The 21,061-nt window shown below is 36.7% G+C and overlaps 1 protein-coding gene across 1 annotated transcript in view; it reads right to left on the bottom strand.

Annotated features, from left to right (window-relative positions):
* Nucleotides 1-21,061, bottom strand: part of LOC112811382 (phospholipid-transporting ATPase ABCA3-like) — a 162,571-nt gene that overhangs the window by 137,512 nt on the left and 3,998 nt on the right. Inside the window, exons 4-6 of the mRNA XM_025855445.2 lie at nucleotides 16,190-16,320; nucleotides 12,998-13,151; nucleotides 4,134-4,393 (exon numbers count right to left, since the gene is read on the bottom strand). Coding sequence (XP_025711230.2) covers nucleotides 4,134-4,393; nucleotides 12,998-13,151; nucleotides 16,190-16,320 — 545 coding nt within the window. The remainder of the gene's footprint in view (nucleotides 1-4,133; nucleotides 4,394-12,997; nucleotides 13,152-16,189; nucleotides 16,321-21,061) is intronic.

Below are 21,061 nucleotides of genomic sequence, written 5' to 3'. Positions count from 1 at the left end.
TTTTGTTCTCTCATTCATCTATTCTCCTCTGGACAAAAGGACAAGACGAAAAAAATCACCTCAGCAAAAAGAATAAGAGATACTACCTTCAGCCAGGGACCTACTCAATACGGACATTAGTACGATGTCGGACCTAGAGTTCCGAATCATGACTTTAAAGATATTAGCTGGGCTTGAAAAAAGCATGGAAGTTATTAGAGAAACCCTTTCTGGAGAAATAAAAGAACTAAAATCTAACCAAGTCGAAATCAAAAAGGCTATTGATGAGGTGCAATGAAAAATGGGGGCACTAACTGCTAGGATAAATGAGGCAGAAGAGAGAATCAGCAATACATAGCAATAGAAGCCTTTCTCAAGAAACAAGAAAGGTCTCAAATACACAACCTAACCCTACACCTAAAGGAGCTGGGGAAAGAACAGCAATAGAAGAGAAATCATAAAGATCAGAGCAGAAATTGATGAACTAGACACCAAAAGAACAGTAGAACAGATCAACGAAACTAGGAGCTGGTTCTTTGAAAGAATTAACAAGATTGATAAACCCCTGGCCAGACTTATCAAAACAAAAGAGAAATGACCCAAATCAACAAAATCATGAATGTAAGAGGAGAGATCACAACCAACACCAAAGAAATACAAACAATGATAAGAACATATTATGAGCAACTCTACGCCAGCAAATTAGATAACCTGGAAGAAATGGGTGCATTCCTGGAGATGTATCAACTACCAAAATTGAACCAGGAAGAAATAGAAAACCTGAACAGACCTAAAACCACTAAGGAAATTGAAGCAGTCATCAAAAATCTCCCAAGAAACAAAAGCCCAGGCCAGATGGCTTCCCAGGGAATTCTATCAGACATTTAAAGAAGAATTAATACCTATTCTCCTGAAACTGTTCCAAAAAATAGAAATGGAAGGAAAACTTCCAAACTCATTTTATGAGGCCAGCATTACCTTGATCCCAAAACCAGACAAAGACCCCATCAAAAAGGAGAACTACAGACCAATATCCTTGATGAACATGGATGCAAAAATTCTCACCAAAATACTAGCCAATAGGGTCCAACATTACATTAAAAGGATTATTCACCATGACCAAGTGGGATTTATCACTGGGCTGCAAGGCTGGTTCAACATCCGCAAATCAATCCACGTGATACAATACATTAACAAAAGAAAGAACAAGAATCATATGATCCTCTCAATAGATGCAGAAAAAGCATTTGACAAAGTACAGCATCATTTCTTGATCAAAACTCTTCAGAGTATAGGGATAGAGGGTACATACCTCAATATCATAAAAGCCATCTATGAAAAACCTACAGCGAATATCATTCTCAATGGGGAAAAGCTGAGAGCTTTTCTCCTAAGGTCAGGAACGCGGCAGGGATGTCCACTCTCACCACTGCTATTCAACATAGTATTAGAAGTCCTAGCCACAGCAATCAGACAACAAAAAGAAATGAAAGGCATCCAAATCGGCAAAGAGGAAGTCAAACTTTCTCTTTGCAGACGATATGATACTGTATGTGGAAAACCCAAAAGACTCCACCCCAAAACTGCTAGAACTCATACAGGAATTCAGTCAAGTAGCAGGATATAAAATCAATGCACAGAAATCAGTGGCATTCCTATACACCAACAAGACAGAAGGGAGAGAAATTAAGGAGTCGATCCCATTTACAATTGAACCCAAAATCATAAGATACCTAGGAATAAATTTAACCAACGAGGCAAAGGATCTGTACTCAGAAAACTATAAAATACTCATGAAAGAAATTGAAGAAGACACAAAGAAATGGAAAAACATTCCATGCTCATGGATTGGGAGAACAAGCATTGTGAAGATGTCAATGCTACCTAGAGCAATCTACACATTCAATGCAATCCCCATCAAAATACCATCCACTTTTTTCAAAGAAATGGAACAAATAATCCTAAAATTTGTATGGAACCAGAAGAGACCCCGAATAGCCAGAGGAATATTGAAAAAGAAAAGCAAAGCTGGCGGCATCACAATTCCAGACTTCCAGCTCTATTACAAAGCTGTCATCATCAAGACAGTATGGTACTGGCACAAAAACAGACACATAGATCGATGGAACAGAATCGAGAGCCCAGAAATGGACCCTCAACTCTACGGTCAACTCATCTTTGACAAAGCAGGAAAGAATGTCCGATGGAAAAAAGACAGTCTCTTCAACAAATGGTGTTGGGAAAATTGGACAGCCACATGCAGAAGAATGAAACTGGACCATTTCCTTACACCACACACAAAAATAGACTCCAAATGGTTGAAAGACCTAAACGTGAGACAGGAGTCCATCCAAATCCTAAAGGAGAACACAGGTAGCAACCTCTTCGACCTCAGCCACAGCAACTTCTTCCTAGAAACATCACGAAAGGCAAGGGAAGCAAGGGCAAAAATGAACTGTTGGGATTTCATCAGGATAAACAGCTTTTGCACAGCAAAAGAAACAGTCCACAAAACCAAAAGACAACTGACAGAATGGTAGAAAATATTTGCAAATGACATATCAGATAAAGGGCTAGTATCCAAAATCTATAAAGAACTTATCAAACTCAACACCCAAAGAACAAATAATCCAATCAAGAAATGGGCAGAAGACATGAACAGACATTTCTCCAAAGAAGACATCCAAATGGCTAACAGACACATGAAAAAGTGCTCAACATCGCTCGGCATCAGGGAAATCCAAATCAAAACCTCCATGAGATACCACCTCACACCAGTCAGAATGGCTAAAATTAACAAGTCAGGAAACGACAGATGTTGGCGGGGATGTGGAGAAAGGGGAACCCTCCTACACTGTTGGTGGGAATGCAAGCTGGTGCAGCCACTCTGGAAAACAGTATGGAGGTTCCTCAAACAGTTGAAAATAGAGCTACCATACGATCCAGCAATTGCACTACTGGGTATTTACCCCAACGATACAAATGTAGGGAGCTGAAGGGGTACGTGCACCCCAATGTTTATAGCAGCAGTGTCCACAAGAGCCAAGCTGTGGGAAGAGCCAAGATGTCCATCGACAGATGAATGGATAAAGAAGAGGTGGTATATATACACAATGGAATATTATGCAGCCATCCAAAGGAATGAGATCTTGCCATTTGCAACGACGTGGATGGAACTGGAGGGTGTTATGCTGAGTGAAATAAGTCAATCAGAGAAAGACATGTATCATATGACCTCACTGATATGAGGAATTCTTAATCTCAGGAAACAAACTGAGTGTTGCTGAGTGGAGGCTGGTGGGAGGGATGGGGTGGCTGGGTGATAGACATTGGGTAGGGTATGTGCTATGGTGAGCGCTGTGAATTGTGCAAGACTGTTGAATCACAGATCTGTACTTCTGAAACAAATAATGCAAGATATGTTAAGAAAAAAGAAAAAGAAGATAGCAGGAGTGGAAGAATGAAGGGGAGTAAGTCAGAGGGGGAGACGAACCATGAGAGACGATGGACTCAGAAAAACAAACTGAGGGTTCTAGATGGGAGGAGCATGGGGGGATGGGTTAGCCTGGTGATGGGCATTAAGGAGGGCACATTCTGCGTGGAGCACTGGGTGTTATGCACAAACAATGAATCATGGAACACTACATCAAGAACTAATGATGTAATGTATGGTGATTAACATAACAATAAAGAATTTAAAAAATGTTCCTGACAAAAAGTAGGTAATTAATAAATAAATGAACAAATTAATTGATTAAGATGGATGAATCAATGGTTTTCCTACTTTAGAGCCACTGTTTTTAACAATATGGTCTTAATTTCACAACACTGAAATGCATCTGAAATCTTGAAATTGAAGTGTATCTTAAATTATTCTAACTCAAGAGCTCATATGATTATTTCTTTGTTGCCCATTTTATTCCAAAAAAGATTCAGGACATTTAATATATGACATCTCTCCATAATTTCCATGTTAAATAGTCATTCAGTCAATAAAGCTACAGGCCAAATCAAGAGTTTAAATAAAAGTAGAACTTTAGAAAATTTGTATATTTGTATATTGCTATTGCAATATAACTGTTCACCAATGCCAAATGTACAGAACACAAAATCTGTTCCACAGGCCCAAAATGCTACAAAGAAAGTGAAGTTACCTTTAATCTCTTTTCCTTTTCCGAAACAATGGTCCTGATGAGGGTAAGTTCAGTTAGAGAAAATACAAGTAAAACTACCAAAGGGAAGATACTTATAAAAATCCACAAAAAAGTATCAATATAATAAGCAGGGAATGGAAACCGCCTAAGAAAAATTAAGACATCACTAAACACTTGTTCTGCAGCTCTGCCGTTATGGTATGTCATGATGGCCCGATCTACGACATGCTGCAAAAGCAGGAACCCTTCTCTGATGTACCCTAAATGAGAAAACAAAAATGGTCAAGTTCAGTATACCAAGAAACAACCAGGCAAACAAAGAAGGCAATTTGCATAATTCAAAACTTTTAACTCAAAGAACAAAACAGTTTCCCAAAACCTATAGTAATTTGGGACACAAACAAACAATAAATAACATGGAATTGTATTACTCTCTTCCCAAAACTAAAAACCTACATGAAAATGATACAGTTGCTTTATGTAATTTTAGCAGCCAAAATAAATTGAGAATTCAATACCAGACATATAAATAGAAGTGATGCTCAAAACAAGATGTGATACAATCCCATTTACAATAGCATCAAAAAGAATAAAATACATAGGAATAAACTTAACTGAGGAGGTGAAAGACTTACACACTGAAAACTACAAAACATTGCTGAAAGAAATTAAAGATGACACAAGTAAATGGAAAGACATTCCTTGTTCCTGGATTGGAAGACTTACTGTTGTTAAAATATCCATACTACCCAGAATGATCTCCAGATTCAATGCAACCTCTATCAAAATCCTTGTGATGAGCACAGGTGTATGTATGGAAGTCCTGAATCACTAAATTGTATACCCAAAACTAATATTACACTGTATGTTAACTAACTGGAATTTAAATAAAAACTTAAAAAAATTCCAGTGTAATTTTTTGCAGAAACAGAAAAAACAATCCTAAAATCCATGTAAAATTGCACAGAACCTCGAATAGCCAAAACAATCGTAAGCAAAGAGAGCACCTGCTCTTGTGAGCTGGAGGCCTCGCACTAACTGATTTCAAAATATAATGCAAAAATACAGTAATCAAAAGAGTATTGGTATAGTAGCAGCATAAAGACTGAAATAGAGACCAACAGAACAGACGGCCCAGAAATAAATTCTCCCATATATGGTCAGATGACCTTTGACAAGGCCACCAGGAGAAAAGACACTCTCTTCAAAACAAATGGTGCTAGATAAACTGGATATCCACATGCAAAAGAATGAAGTTGGATTATTATCCAAAACTGCATGCAAAAGTTAAATCAAAAGAGATTAAAGACCTAAATATAACACCTGAAATTACAAAACTCTAGAAGAAAACATATAGGGCAAAAGTTTCGTGACATTAGATTTCACAACGATGTGGCTATGACACCAAAAGCACAGGTGACAAAAGCAGAAAATAGATGACTTCAAACTCAAAAGCTTCTACACAGGATGGAAACAATCAACAGAGTAAAAAGGCAACCTATGGAATGGGAAAAAATATTCACAAACCATATAACTGATAAAGAGTTAATATCCAGAATATATAAAGAGGGTGCTTGAGTGGCTCAGTTGATTAGGCATCAGACTCTTGATTTTGGTTAAGGTCATGATCTCAGGGTCCTGGGATCGAGCCCTGTGAGGGGCTCTGAACTCAAGCAGGGAGTCTACTTGAGGATTCTCTCTCTCCCTCTCTCTCAGCCCCTCCCACTGCCCACACACGCACTCTCTCTCTCAAATAAATAAGTAAATCTCGGGGCACCTGGGTGGCTCAGTTGGTTAAGCATCTGCCTTCTGCTCAGGTCATGATCTCAGAGTCCTGGGATCGAGCTCTGTGTTGGGCTCCCTGCTCAGCAGGGAGTTTGCTTCACCCTTTCCCTCTGCCTCTCTGCTCATGCTCACTCTTCTCTCTCTCTATCTCAAATAAATAAATAAATAAATCTTTTAAAAAAATAAAAAGTATACATATATGCAATGGAATATTACTCAGCCATCAGAAAGGATGAATATCTACCATTTATATCAACATGGATGGAGCTGGAGGGGATTATGCTAAGTGAAATAAGTCAATCAGAGAAACACAATTATCATGTGGTTTCATTCATATGTGGAACATAAGGAATAGTGCAGAGGACAGTAGGGGAAGGGAGGGAAAACTGAATGGGAAGAAATCAGAGAGGGAGACAAACCATATGAGACTCTTGACTCTGGGAAACAGAGGGTTGCCGAAAGGGAGGTGGGTGGGGAGATGGGGTAACTGGGTGATGGGCATTAAGGAGGGCATATGATGTGATGAGCACTGGGTATTATACTTGACTAATGAGTCATTGAACATTATATCAAAAACTAATGATGTACTATAACTTGGCTAATTGAATTTAAATTAAAAATAAAAAGTAAAATAAAAATAAACAAATCTTTAAAAAAGAATATATAAAGAACTCCTCTAACTCAACAAAAATAAGCCAATTAAAAAACCGGCAAAGGACTTGAACAGACATTTCTCCAAAGAAAACACACAAATCGTCAAAAAACACATGAAAAAACATTCAACTTCACTAATCATCAGAGAAATGCATATCCAAATCACAATGAGTTATCACTACCAAAAGAACAGAAAAGAACAAGAGTTAATGAGGATGTAAAGAAATTGGAATCCTTGTGCTCTCTTGGTAGGAATATAAAATGGTGCACAGTATGGAGGTTTCTCAAAATACTAAAAAATAACTACCATATGATCCAGTAATCCCACTTCATGGCATATATCCAAAAGAACCAAAGAAAGGATCTCAAAGAGATAACACACTCATGTTCACCGCAGCATTATTCACAATAGCCAAGAGGTGAAAGCAACCTATGTCCCTCCACAGATGAACGGATGAACAAAATGCACCATATACATACAGTGGAATATCACTCAGCCTTTAAAAAGAGAGAAATTCTGTCCTATGCTACAACATGGACACACCCTGAGGACATTATGCACAAAAAGACAAGTAATGCATGATTCCACTTATATTGGGCATTTGACCTACATTCACAGAAACAGAAAGTAGAATCTTGGTTTCCAGGGGGTGGAGGGAGGGAAACATTAGGAAGTATTTAATGGATAGCATTTCAGGTTTGCAATATTAAAAGTTTTAAAGATCTGCTGCACAACAACATGGCTATAATTAACAATGTTGTATTGGGCACTTGAAAAGTGAAGAAGGTATATCTCATGTTAAGTGTTCTTATTACAATTTTAAAAATCTCACTTTTAAATTTCACTGAACTAATTCTGATCTTCTCTTCCACCACCTATCCTCAGCTGATTTAATTGGCTAAAGTCCTAATAATTAATATCATAGAATCTTCATGTCAAAAGGGACCTAAAGGGTGGCTTAGTCCAAACATTCATTTTTTAGATGAAGAAACTTTATCTAGAATGTTTAGGATCATAAAGCTACTGATTAATAAAGTCTGAACAAAAAACATCAAGTCACCACACTTTAATCCAAGAGTGTCCCCTCATACCAATTTTTTAATGTTAATTTGCTATGCAGTGTCATTCAATAGTTGAATTTTGCCTAATTATCTTCTGTCTTGTTTTATAGAACATGGTCTTTTTAAGGAAACACCTCCTTCCAGAAGTAACACTCTATTTAAATATTTTTATGTGACCAACTCTTCTTTCTGGTTTTAAACTACTCTTTTTCTACCAAGATCATGCTATTTTCAATTAACTTACTCTAACAAATTACATTTAGGTGGCAGTAGATTAATTATAAGAAAGGCCAGCCTCTTTTTTAACTTTTGCTTGGAAAAATATTCAAAATGTTTTTGATAAGATGACAAAACAACACACAATCAATACCACCATTCTAGTTTAACTATTTTCGTTTTTGGACAGCCATCCCAATCTTTGTATAGATTCATACATACTTTTCATAGCTATGATTCTAATTATATGGTTCTCTATTTATTAGGCCTGATAAGAATTATTTTTAACCACTACACAATAGTTGTCAAGCTGACATATCCTCATATTCTTGACTATGTACTTATTATACACTGTTTTGATTGTTGCCAATTTTCATTGATAATGGTTAAATTGCACATAGCTTTTGTCTACTGTTGAATGATTTCCTAAAGCTAACTTCTCAGAATTGTTAGTTAGTTCAAAGCCCTTACTGTTTATTTTTTTCCTTCAAGGTACTCTATACAATTAAAAAAGAATTTTAAATTACCATTGCATAATTAAAACTCATTCATCAACCAAAAAGAATAATTTAATCCAACACTATGAAACTTGGAATTCAACCACAAAAAAAAATTTGGAAAGACCACAAATACATGGAGGTTAAAGAACATCCTCCTAAAGAATGAATGGGGGGCGCCTGGGTGGCTCAGTTGGTTGGGCAACTGCCTTCAGCTCGGGTCATGGTCCTGGAGTCCTGAGATCGAGTCCTGCATCTGGCTCCCTGCTCAGTGGGGAGTCTGCTTCTCCCTCTGATCCTCCCCCCTCTCATGTGCTCTCTCTCTCTCTCTCATTCTTGCTCTCTCAAATAAATAAATAAAATACTTAAAAAAAAAGAATGAATGGGGCTAATTGGATTTATTTTTTTCTTTTTTCTTTATTTATTTTTTAAATTTTATTTTATTATGTTGTTAGTCACCATGCAGTGCTATATGGTGGCTAACTGAATTTAAATTAAAAAATTAAAAATTAAAAAAAATTAAAGAAAATGAATGGGTTAACTAGATAATTAAAGAAGAAATAAAAAAATAGCATGGAGGACCACAGGGGAAGGGAGGGAAAACTGAATGGGAAGAAATCAGAGAGGGAGACACCACTGGAGACTCTGGACTCCAAGAAACAAACTGAAGGTTACAGAAAGGAGGAGGCATGGGGTAACAAAGTGATGGGTATTAAGGAGGGCACGTGTTGTGATGAGCACTGGGTGTTATACGCAACTAATGAATCATTGAACACTACATCAAAAACTAATGATGTACTATATGCTGGCTAACTGAACATAAATAAATAAATAAATATACAGTCATTACATAAAAAAAAGAAATAAAAAATACATGGGAGCAAATAAAAATGAAAACACAACAGTCTAAAATCTTTGTGATGCAGTAAAGGCAGTCCTAAAGGGAAGTATATTGCAATACAAGCCTAATTCAAGAAGCAAGAAAAGTCTCAAATACACAACCTACACTTACACCTAAAGGAGCTAGAAAAGGAACAGCAAATAAAGCCTCAGGCGAGCAGAAGAAAGGAAATAATAAAGATTAGAGGAGAAATAAATGATATAGAAACAAAAAATTGAGAGATTTCAATTTAATGAAACTAAGAGCTCATTTTTCAAAGAATTTATTCTTCAAAAGAATTAATAAAATTGATAAACCCATAGCTAGATTTATCAAAAAGATAAAAGGACCCAAATAGATAAAATCATGAATGAAAGAGGACATATCACAACTAACACCACAGAAATACAAACAATCATAAGTGAATACTATGAAAAATTATATGCCAACAAACTGGGCAACCAGGAAGAAATGGACAAATTCCTAGAAACCTACACACTACCAAAATTGAAACAGGAAGAAATAGAAAATTTGAACAGACCCATAACCAGCAAAGAAATTGAATCAGTAATCAGAAATCTCCCAACAAACCAAAGTTCAGGGCCATATAGATTCCCAGTGGAATTCTACCAGACACTGAAAGAAGAGTTAATACCTATTCTCCTCAAACTGTTCCAAAAAGTAGAAATGGAAGGAAAACTTCCAAATTCATTCTATAAGGCCAGAATTACCTTGATTTCAAAACCAGATAAAGATCCACTAAAAAGGAGAATTACAGGCCAATATCCCTGATGAACATGGATGCAAAAAAATACTAGCAAATTGAATTCAACAGTACATTTGATGAATTATTTTATTCACCATGATTAAGTGGGATTTATTCCTGGGCTGCAATCAACACCTGCAAATCAATCAATGCGATATACCATATTTATTAAAGAAAGGATAGGAACCATATGATCCTGTCAATAGATGAAGAAAAAGCATTTGACAAAACACAGCATCCTTTCTTGATAAAAACCCTCAACAAAGTAGGGATAGATGGAACATACCTCAACATCATAAAGGCCATATATGAAAGGCCAACAACTAATATCATCCTCAATGGGGAAAAACTGAGAGCCTTTCCCCTAAAGTCAAGAACAAGACAAGGATGTCTACTCTCATACTGTTATTTAACACAGTACTGGAAGTCTTAGCCTGTCTGATTAGACAACAAAAAGAAATAAAAAGCATCCAAATGGGCAAGGAAGAAGTCAAACTTTCACTGTTTACAGACGACATCATACTCCATGTAGAAAACCCAAAAGACTCCACCAAAAACTAGAACTCATACAAGAATTCAGCAAAGTTGCAGGATATAAAATCAATGTGCAGAAATCTGTTGCATTTCTGTACGTCAATAATGAAGCAGCAGAAAAAGAAATCAAGGAATTTATCCCATTTATAATTGCACCAAAAACAATAAAATACCTAGGAATGAATCTAACTAAAGAAGTAAAAGATCTGTACTCTGAAAACTACAAAACACTTATGAAAGAAATTGAAAAGAACACAAAGAAATGGAAAAGCATTCCATGCTCATGGACTAGAAGAACACATATTGTTAAAATGTCTATACTACCCAAAGCAATCTATACATTTTAATGCAATCCCTATCAAAATACCACCAGCATTTTTCACAGACCTAGAACAATCCTAAAATTTGTATGGAACCACAAAAGACCCCAAATAGTCAAAGCAATTGTGAAAAAGAAAAACAAAACTGGAGGTATCAGGGGGCGCCTGGGTGGCTCAGTTGTTGAGCGTCTGCCTTTGGCTCAGGTCGTGGTCCCAGGGTCCTGGGATCGAGCTCTGCATCAGGCTCCCTGCTCAGCGGTAAGGCTGCTTCTCCCTCTCCCACTCCCCCTGCTTGTGTTCCCTTCTCTCGCTGTGTCTCTCTTTGTCAAATAAATGAATAAAATCTTTTAAAAAAAAACTGGAGGTACCAGGATTCTGGATTTCAAGCTGTCTTACAAAGCTGTAGTCATCAAGACAATATGGTACTGGCACAAAAACAGATACAAAGATCAATGGAACAGAATAGAGAACCCAGAAATGGACCCTCAGCTCTCTGGTTAACTAATCTTTGACAAAGCAGGAAAGAATATCCAGTGGAAAAAAGAAAGTGTCTTCAAAAAATAGGGTTGGGAAAACTGGACAACATGCAGAAGAATGAAACCGGACCACTTTCTTACACAATACACAAAAATAAATTCAAAATGGATCAAAGACTTCAATGTGAGATAGGAAACCATCAAAATCCTAGAGGAGAACATGGGCAGAAACCTCTTAGACCTCGGCAGTAGCAATTTATTAATAAACACATTGCTGGAGGAAGGGAAACAAAAGCAAAAATGAACTATTGGGACTTCATCAGGATAAAAAGCTTTTGCTTTTTATCAACTAAAACTAAAAGCAGCCTACAAAATGGGAGAAGATATTGCAAATGACATATCAGATAAAGGGTTAGCATCCAAAATCTATAAAGAACTTCCCAAACTCAACACCCAAAAACCCCAAATAATCCAGTTAGGAAATGGGCAGAAGACATGAATGGACACTTTTCCAAGGAAGACATCCAGATGGCTAACAGGCACATGAAAAGATGCTCAACGTCTATTCAGCATCAGGGAAATGCAAATCAAAACCACAATGGGATATCACCTCACACCTTCAGGAGGGCTAAAATTAACAATGCAAGAAACAACTGCTGTTGGCGAGAATAGGGAGAAAGAGGGACCCTCTTGCATTGTTGGTGGGAATGCAAACTGGTGTGGCCACTCTGGAGAACAGTTTGGAAGTTCCTCAAAAAGTTAAAAACAGAACTACTCTATGATCCAGCAATTGCACTAGTAGGCATTTACCCAAAAGATAAAAAAATACAGATTGAAGGGGTACATGCACCCATATGTTTATAGAAGCATTATCAACAATAGCCAAACTATGGAGAGAGCCCAAATGTCCATGGACTGATGAATGGATAAAGAAGATGTGGTATATATAATATTACCCAGCCATCAAAAAGAATGAAATCTTGCTTTTTGCAATGACATGGATGGGAACTAGTGTATATTATGCTAAGTGAAGTAAGTCAGTCAAAGAAAGATAAATACCATAAGATCTCACACATGTGGAATTTAAGAAAGAAAACAGATGAACATATGGGAAGGGGGAAAAGAAAAAAGAGAGAGAGGGAAACAAGCCATATAAGACTCTTAAGGATAGAGAACAAATGGAGGGAGGTGAGTGGGGGATGAGCTAGATGGGTAACGGGTATTAAAGAAGGCACTTGCTGTGATGAGCACTGGGTATTGTATGTAAGTGATGAATCACTGAATTCTACTCCAGAAACCAATATTGCACTCTGTTAACTAACCAAAATTTAAATTAAAAAAAAAAACAATTTAGAACCATAAATATGTAGGCAATGTTAGTTTATGAAAATGTGTCTATTAAGTCAGCAGAGCCAACTTTTACTAACTAAGACTATATAAATGCAAGGATACACACTGATAACGTTCAGGAAATGATCTACAGTTTTAGGAAGATATTTTTCAAATGCATAAGGTTTTCTATATGCTTGTTTCTACAATAAAAACTCAAATTTAAAAATGTACTGCCACAATGAATAAACTTTTCACTCATAGAAAAAAATGATCCATACATGTTGATATGACTACTAGCTTGCAAACAAAATATTAATGTAAGTAGGCTGGAGGACTGCTCACCAGGATCTCCTCCATCATCATCAACTAGGTTCCTGGGTCCTAGAGAAGGTATCTCTGGAAAGAGAAGATGTGTATTCCATCCAGTATCTTTTAAGGAGCTTAGTAAATTTGAAGATTTCTCAGTACCTGCACCAAAACGCAGATGATATTTTACCTAGAATAAACAATAGAAAACAAACAACATGTAAGACCAATGAACACTAAAAAGCAAGTAAGAGGGCGCCTGGGTGGCTCAGATGGTTAAGCGTCTGCCTTCGGCTCAGGTCATGGTCCCAGAGTCCTGGGATCGAGTCCCGCATCAGGCTCCCTGCTCCTTGGGAGCCTGCTTCTCCCTCTGCCTCTCTCTCTCTCTCATGAATAAATAAAATCTTCTAAAAAAATAAAATAAAATAAATAAAAAGCAAGTAAGAGCAGTGAAAGGAAAAGAAAATACGAAGCTAAAATTTGTGTTTGGAGGACAGAGTGAGCAATTCAGGATTCTAAATGATAAATGACAGTACCACTGACACAAGGGACAAACAGCAAGCCTCATGTGCCATAATCATAGTCAAAGTTAGAAATCAATTAAATTTACATCTCTGTTCTATCATCTTCAGGCATTTTGTCTCTGAGTTACAAAGACACCAACAGTGCTACCTTGATCATTACAAATGTATTTTTCTATCTCCACAACTGGCTTGCCTAACTCGGTGAGACCTCAAACAGTTCTATTACTTTTCCTTCCTATTATGTTAGGCAATTATGGTAAAGATTGTCTCTCTCTTCAACAAGTGAATAACAGAAAAGGAAAAAGCCCAGATATAATAAGAGTAGGGATAATAAAATTTAAATGTAGAATGCTGCATATTTTAGATATTACATGAAAAGAAAATGATGTATCTAGAGAGCTGAGCCAACTTCAGGGTAAGTTATGGTAGATCTGAGTAGCCTGACAAAGCAAGAGGCTACAGTTGCCCAGGGTCAGTAGAGGCAGAAAAGAGAAGTCAGTGGGGTGAGAAGCAACAGGCAGGTGCACCATGTCTGGGCAAACATTCACATAATTCAGTAATTCAAAAGCAACATTTTAAGTAGCTACAGCATGCTTAAGTATTATTAATATACAATTCTTGAACTCGAGGAACTAACGAGGTGTTCAGGGAGCACAGAAGAGAGAAGGGAAGACTTTGCATAGGTAGTTACAGCAAGAGTTTTATAGAAATTACTAGTAAGAGTTACCCCAGAAAAAGGACAGGCAGAGCATCAAAAGGAAAGAGAAGCAAGAGATCAAAGGCAGAGAAGCAAGAGACCACACAGGACATACAACTACTACTGGTTCGAGACTGCTAGAGCATGAAGTTCGAAGAAAGAAGAGGCAACACGAGGCTGAAGGGCTCTTCAGAAAATCCCTGGAACTTTTTATGCAGCACAGTGACATGGTCTTTTCTGCATTCCTAGTGGATCACTGTGCTATCTATGGTAGAGATAGGTCTTGCCCAGGAAAATCAGCTAAGTTCCAGAAGAGTTGGTTTTGGTGCAGGGAGAGTACAGGCGGTCATGGACTCAGAAAACAGGTAAGAAGTTTCGTTTGATAAATTGTGGAAAAAGAGAGCAGGCACCTGGGGAAAATCTTGTCAGGTATCCATTCTAATGCTAGACACAGTGAACTGTCAACAAAAACGAAGCTTGTACTGCACCAAAGTTATTTGACATTTGAGCCAGAGGCTCTACATATACCAATGAACCTGTATCACCATCAGCATATGCTTTTGAGGCAGTAATTAGTGTAAAGTAGGCATAGCTGGGGAAAGTGAAGAGAGGACGGAAGAGAAAGAAAGGTGACCTACTGTCCTGCCAGTGATTTTCCTTTCTCTTTCCTTCCTTCTATTAGCAAACACTTGGATCCTCAATAGGATCGGGCTCTGTGCATAAATACTATAGTTTGATCATTTCCCTCAACTCTAGGCGGCTCATCTCTAACATGTGCTAAGGAGATACACCAAGTTACCAAAGTGCCAACACTATCCATTTTCTCTCCTTGAGGGATGTTATCTGAGTCTTCCTTGGGGTCTGTCCTAATTCTGACACAACCTGGAAAACCCTAAAAGCTGATACTAGAGATTTAGAAGAGAAATTAGGTAATTCACACAAAAGAAAGAAGTCTTTCACGTTGGGACCTCTGTTGGTGTATATATATACATGCCTTTTATTGAAAGGCCAAACTTTAACATTTCAAGGAACTCCAAATGAGTTACTGGTGGGGTTACAGAAGCTTCCATTCACACCACCAGTGATAATCAAGAATTCTGAAAGTTAAAGATTACCTCCAATTACCTCTTTGGAGACATAAAACAAATACATTAAAACATGATACAAAGTACAAAAAAGGAGGCATTCACCAAAGCAAAAATAAGCAGCAGGTGGCCTGTTCTAATAAGAGGGCATCATAAAAACTCCTTGTGAGGTGTTTTTGCTTTTAACTTTCATGTAATAATAGCTTTGTTATAAAAGTCACTTCAGATACAAAGTTAGAATGGCAATTACACTTAAAATTAGCTCATTAAAAAGTTTAAATATCATATTACAGATATGCACTATCTGAAACTCCAGAAGGTATTTAAACAGGGAACAGACATTGATACCCATCTTTTTTACCTAGCTACACTGTTATTTTCTTAACCACCATTTGCAAGACTGGAAGCATCTGCCTGGCCAGGGAGATTAGTAAAGTGAATATCCTTACTAAAGTTCCTGTTACTCTATTTTCTGAATATATACCATAAGGTAGCAGATAACAGTTTTCTCCTCACATTATTCACCAGTATACATCAGTATAATGTAATGATTAAAAGCACAGGTATTAAAATAAGTTGGCACAGGGATGCCTGGGTGGCTCAGTCGGTTAAGCAGCTGCCTTCAGCTCAGATCATGATCCCAGGGTCCTGGGATCGAGTCCCGCATCAGGCTCCTTGCTCAGTGGGATCCTCCCTCTCCCTCTGTCGACTGCTCCTTCTGCTTATGTTCTCTCTCTCTGACAAATAAATAAATATTTTTAAAATAAGTTGGCACAAGATTCAAATCCCTGTTCTTTATATACTAGTAGTTAGGATCTTGGGCAACTTACAATTATTCCCATTTATAAAATGGGGAGGTTACCTATATCTCATTAAATCTCTGAAACCTAACATATAAAGCCTTTAGACAAAAATTTCTTACTTTAAGTGGCAAACCATCATCGCTGTTTTTGAAGTCATGATCAAATACAATAGCAGCCAGCACATGAACCATAGGCTTCTTTTCATACACAATGTACTTTTCAAACTGTGCTTCTGAAGAAAAGCCTTGAACTGCAGAGAGAAAAATCTCAGTAAGTCAACACATAAATGGAAAATGTCTAATGATTATCCCTATCTGTACCATGAATACCATAATCCTGTCATAACACAGTACATTTTAAAACATTATTACTCAAACACTGACATTACAGCTGACCTAATGGATATCTGGGGTGCACAAAAATTCTTGTGTTTTATAAAAGTTGGAACACATTATAAACAATATTTAATCATCACAATAACTGTATATTAAGGTTAACTGTGACAAGGGAACTTTTCAATTGTAGTTTGAAACCTAGTGATTAAAAAAATGTGGAAGGAAGTGTCAAAATTATTACTGTTGAAGGTATATTTCAAAAAATAATTGCAGAATAAATTGTATTCTAGAAAACAACTGTAGAATTTTTTTTTAAAGATTTTATTTATTTGACAGAGAGACACAGCGAGAGAGGGAACACAAGCAGGGGGAGTGGGAGAGGGAGAAGCAGGCCTCCCGCGGAGCAGGGAGCCCGATGTGGGGCTCGATCCCAGGACCCTGGGATCATGACCTGAGGCGAAGGCAGACGCTTAATGACTGAGCCACCCAGGCGCCCCAACAATTGTAGAATTTAAACTAAAAATTTTTAAATAAAATAAATAAAAGTAGTGGTTACTTTTCTTATTCACAAATTAATCTGTATGAAATTTTAAAAAACACACTCTCAAAACAACACACACACAACCACACACATACAGGTAACTTAAATGACTAAAGCTAAAGCTTTTTCTTAAGAATTAAAATATTTCCAATGTAAACAGATTATTAAAGTCTTTGATAGCCTCTCTATAAGAAAATATAAATAATTATGGACAGAAATAAGATTTTTTTTGTTTTGTTTTTGAAGATTTTATTTGACAGCGAGAGAGAGACAGCAAGAGAAGGAACACAAGCAGGGGGAGTGGGAGAGGGAGAAGCAGGCTTCCTGCTGAGCAGGGAGCCCGATGGGGGCTCGACCCCAGGACCCTGGGATCATGACCTGAGGCGAAGGCAGACACCTAACGACTGAGCCACCCAGGTGCCCCGAGAAATAAGATTTTTAAAACAAAGTTACATAACATGTGCAAAGAGCCCTACTGTAAAGATGTCTCTTCTGTAAAAGTTGACTACATAAGAGTCGATGTAATTCTAGTAAAAATCCAAACATTTGTTAACTAACTTGGATTTAAATAAAACAAAACATAATAAAATATCAATCTTCTAGAATAGATCTCAAGAGTTCTCACCACAAAAACTGGTAACTATGTGAGCTGATGGATATGTTAATTAGCTTGGTTGTGATAATCAAGGTATATGTATATCAAAACACCATTTGATATGACCTAAATATACACAGTTTTTATGTCAATCATAAATAAAATAAAAATAAAACTGGCTAATAACATAAAATATTTCAAAAAAATCCAAACAATTTTTATGAAAAATTACAAGCCAATTCTAAAATTTATATGGAAACACAATGGGTGAATAACAAGGTGTATTAAAAGATGAGCTTTTGGGGCATCTGGGTGGCTCAGCTGGTTAAGCGTCCGACTCTTGATCTCAGCTTAGGTCCTGATCTCAGGGTTGTGAGTTCAAGCCCTGCATGTGCTCCACTCTGGGTGAGGAGCCTACTTTAAAAAAAAAGATGAGTTTCATCCCACTGTATTACCAGAAAGAAAAACCAAACTATAGAAGACTGTATATAGTATGCTCTTGTCTAAGAAAGGAGTATAAGAAATATATAGAGAAAAATATATAGACACACACACACAGATTCACACACATACCCAGAAATACATGCATACATGTAGAAACAGTATTTATACCAAAAGAAACACAAAAAGAATAAATCAGGCACTAACAGTATTGGTTACCTATGGGTGGGAGGGTGGATGAGAACAGGTTAGAAGTGATTGTGGAGGCAATGTCAGTTATCTAATTATACATTTTAATACAGGTTTGACTTTTGTTTATTGTTGATCTTTTACATACTCAAAAAAAATTAAATCAACACAGAGGGGTATAATTACTAAAACTTAATAAGAATATAAGTGAATCCTAAATAGATATTAAATTAATAACAACCACAAGAAGAAAAAGAATTAACCCAAGTGAATTTTAGGCACAGTATGTTGACATATACCCCTAGTTGAATATAGTCTAGGAAGAAAAAGAATGGCAAAGAAATGGTGTTAAGTGTGTTAGGGCAGTAGTACATAATGTAAGTAATTCAGAAATACTTTTCTATAAGATTGGGCAAATGAGTACATTGATGCTGCTAGGATCTAGGGCTCTGAGAGAGAAAGGAGGTACAAATATACAATGGGAGAAGAAAAACAAGAGGCCTATATTGTTGGGCTGGCATTGAGAGTATCAACATAAAATCATGATTTAAAAAAAATCCTACTAAAAGAGTCTAGACGCAAAGACACCCCAGTAGTAATAGGTACACCTAGTACTTGTTTTTCCCTATGTTTTATTGTGGGGAGACAGACACCCTGAGCACATTTACGAAGATCCATCAGGCCCTGAGGGGAGAAGGAAACAGGAGGCCAATTCTGACCCACTTATAAGTGGAGGGTTAAGTGGTGACCTCCCTACTGGTGCCTTCAGGAAGGGAAACTGGTAGCAAGGGAAGGGTTTTGTTTCTCTCTCTCTCTGTGTCTTATTTTTCCCACCTCTTAGTTTCTTAATACCATCCCTAAAAAAAGAGGAATTAAGACAGCTCCATTGGTTGAATCTAGTTCTGGGGCAGAGAAAGTACAATGTGTTCAGCCTGAACAGCTAGTTCTGTTAGAAAGTGAAAGTGCTCAAAAGCTGACAAACATACATCAAAAGGACATTGCTTTAAAAAAAAAAAACCCCACTGGCTAAGTCTGGGACAATTTTAGGATCAAAAATCATCATCATCAAATGATTACATCACTCAGAATATGTTCTCTACACAATGCAATCAAGCTAAATCCAATAACAAAAATATAACTAGAAAAATTCCAACTGCATGGAAATTAGGCAGTATACTCTCAACAACTCATGGAACAAAGAACACAAAATAGACTAAAGTCTTGAGCTGCCTGGGTGGCTCAGTTGGTTAAGTGTCTGCCTTTGGCTCAGGTCACGATCCTGGAGTCCTGGGTTTGAGTCCCACATCAGGCTCCCTGCTCAGGGAAGAGTCTGCTTCTCAACCTCTGCCCCTCATCCCATTCATGCTGTCTCTCTCTTGCTCTCTCTCTCTCAAATAAATAAATAAAATTTTAAAAATAAAGTTTTAAACATGTATGTAAAATTTCTTAACAAAATGTTAGCAAATAAAATCCATAGAATAAACCCAAGTAAATGGATGGATGATTTAATAGTTGAAAAATCATTATATTAACAAAAATAAGAAAAATCACCATCTCAATAGATAGAGAAAAGGCATTTGACAAAATTTAACACTAATTCCTGGTTTTAAAAAAATTCTTAGCAAACTAAGAATAGAAAGAAGCTATCTAAACCTGATAAAGAACATCTACAAATAACATATAATAAATATGTTGCTCAATGGCAAAATATTGAAAAATTTTCTCCAGAGACAGGGAACAAGACAAGAATGTCTTTATCAGTTACTTCCTGTCAAAAGATAGAACATATCAAGTGTTGGTGAAGATATGGAACTGAAACTCTCATACGTCTCTGTAAATCTAGTTACATCCCTCATGACCCAACAATTTCACTCCTAGCTATATACCAAACAGAAAGGTGTATATATGTTCATCAAAAGGTTCTTATAAAAATGTTCATAACAACACTACTCATAATAGCTAAAATCTGGAATCTACCCAAATGTTCATCAAAAACAAACAGATAAACAGATTGCATAATATTAATATAATGGGATACTATAAAGAAAATTAGTGATTTATGATCTCATACAACAATTTGGATGACTCTTACAAATATAATGCTAAGTAAAAACACACACATAAAAACTATATAATATGTACCGTATATAACCCAGAATGCTATAATGGGACAATAGTGAATAGCTCCAATTTACATAAGGTGAAAAGCAGGCAAAACTAACTATGGTGTTAGATGTTAAAATAGTAGTTAAATTTGGGGGAGTCATAACTGCCACGTGGCACAAAGGAAGCTTCTAGGGTGCTGAAAGTGCTCTTAGAATGACAGATTCCTTATAAACTACAAAGAGGAAAACTGCCTTGACAATAGAAAGTCTGGTGGAAATCCATCTGACTAAAATGAGCAAGCATGATATCACCAATTGAGGAACAAACTGGAAATATGCTTCCAAAAGTGATTCACTAAGAAGATCTTATAAGAAAGATGTAATATTTTCAACACAAATGATCAAATTGAAACTAAATGTAAGGAAACAATCATACAAATACAAATTAAGAAGCCTTGTGCAAAATAATTGGCCTAGTCTTTTAAAACTATCAATGTTATTAAAGACAAAACAACAAAAACAAAAGCAGTCTGAGATGTAATGTATGGTGATTAACGTAATAAAAAAAAAAAGCAGTCTAAGAAAGTATCCTAAGCCAGAGGTCAGCAAATTATGGTCCTGTGCAGGTCAAATCTACCCCACAGTCTGTTTTGGTATGGGCCTATGAGCTATGGATGTTCTTTACATCTCTAAAGTGCTCTTAAAAAAAAAAAAAGGATATTTGATAGAAACTTATATAGCCCATAAAACCTAATATATTTACTATCTGGCCCTTTACAAAGAAG

This window comes from Callorhinus ursinus, unplaced genomic scaffold (genome assembly GCF_003265705.2).
Source record: "Callorhinus ursinus isolate GAN/ISIS: 27379988/994484 unplaced genomic scaffold, GSC_fseal_2.0 scaffold85, whole genome shotgun sequence".
NCBI lineage: Eukaryota > Metazoa > Chordata > Mammalia > Carnivora > Otariidae > Callorhinus > Callorhinus ursinus.
The sequence above is the reverse complement of the archived record's forward strand: the minus strand, read 5'-3'. Positions and strand labels throughout refer to the sequence as shown.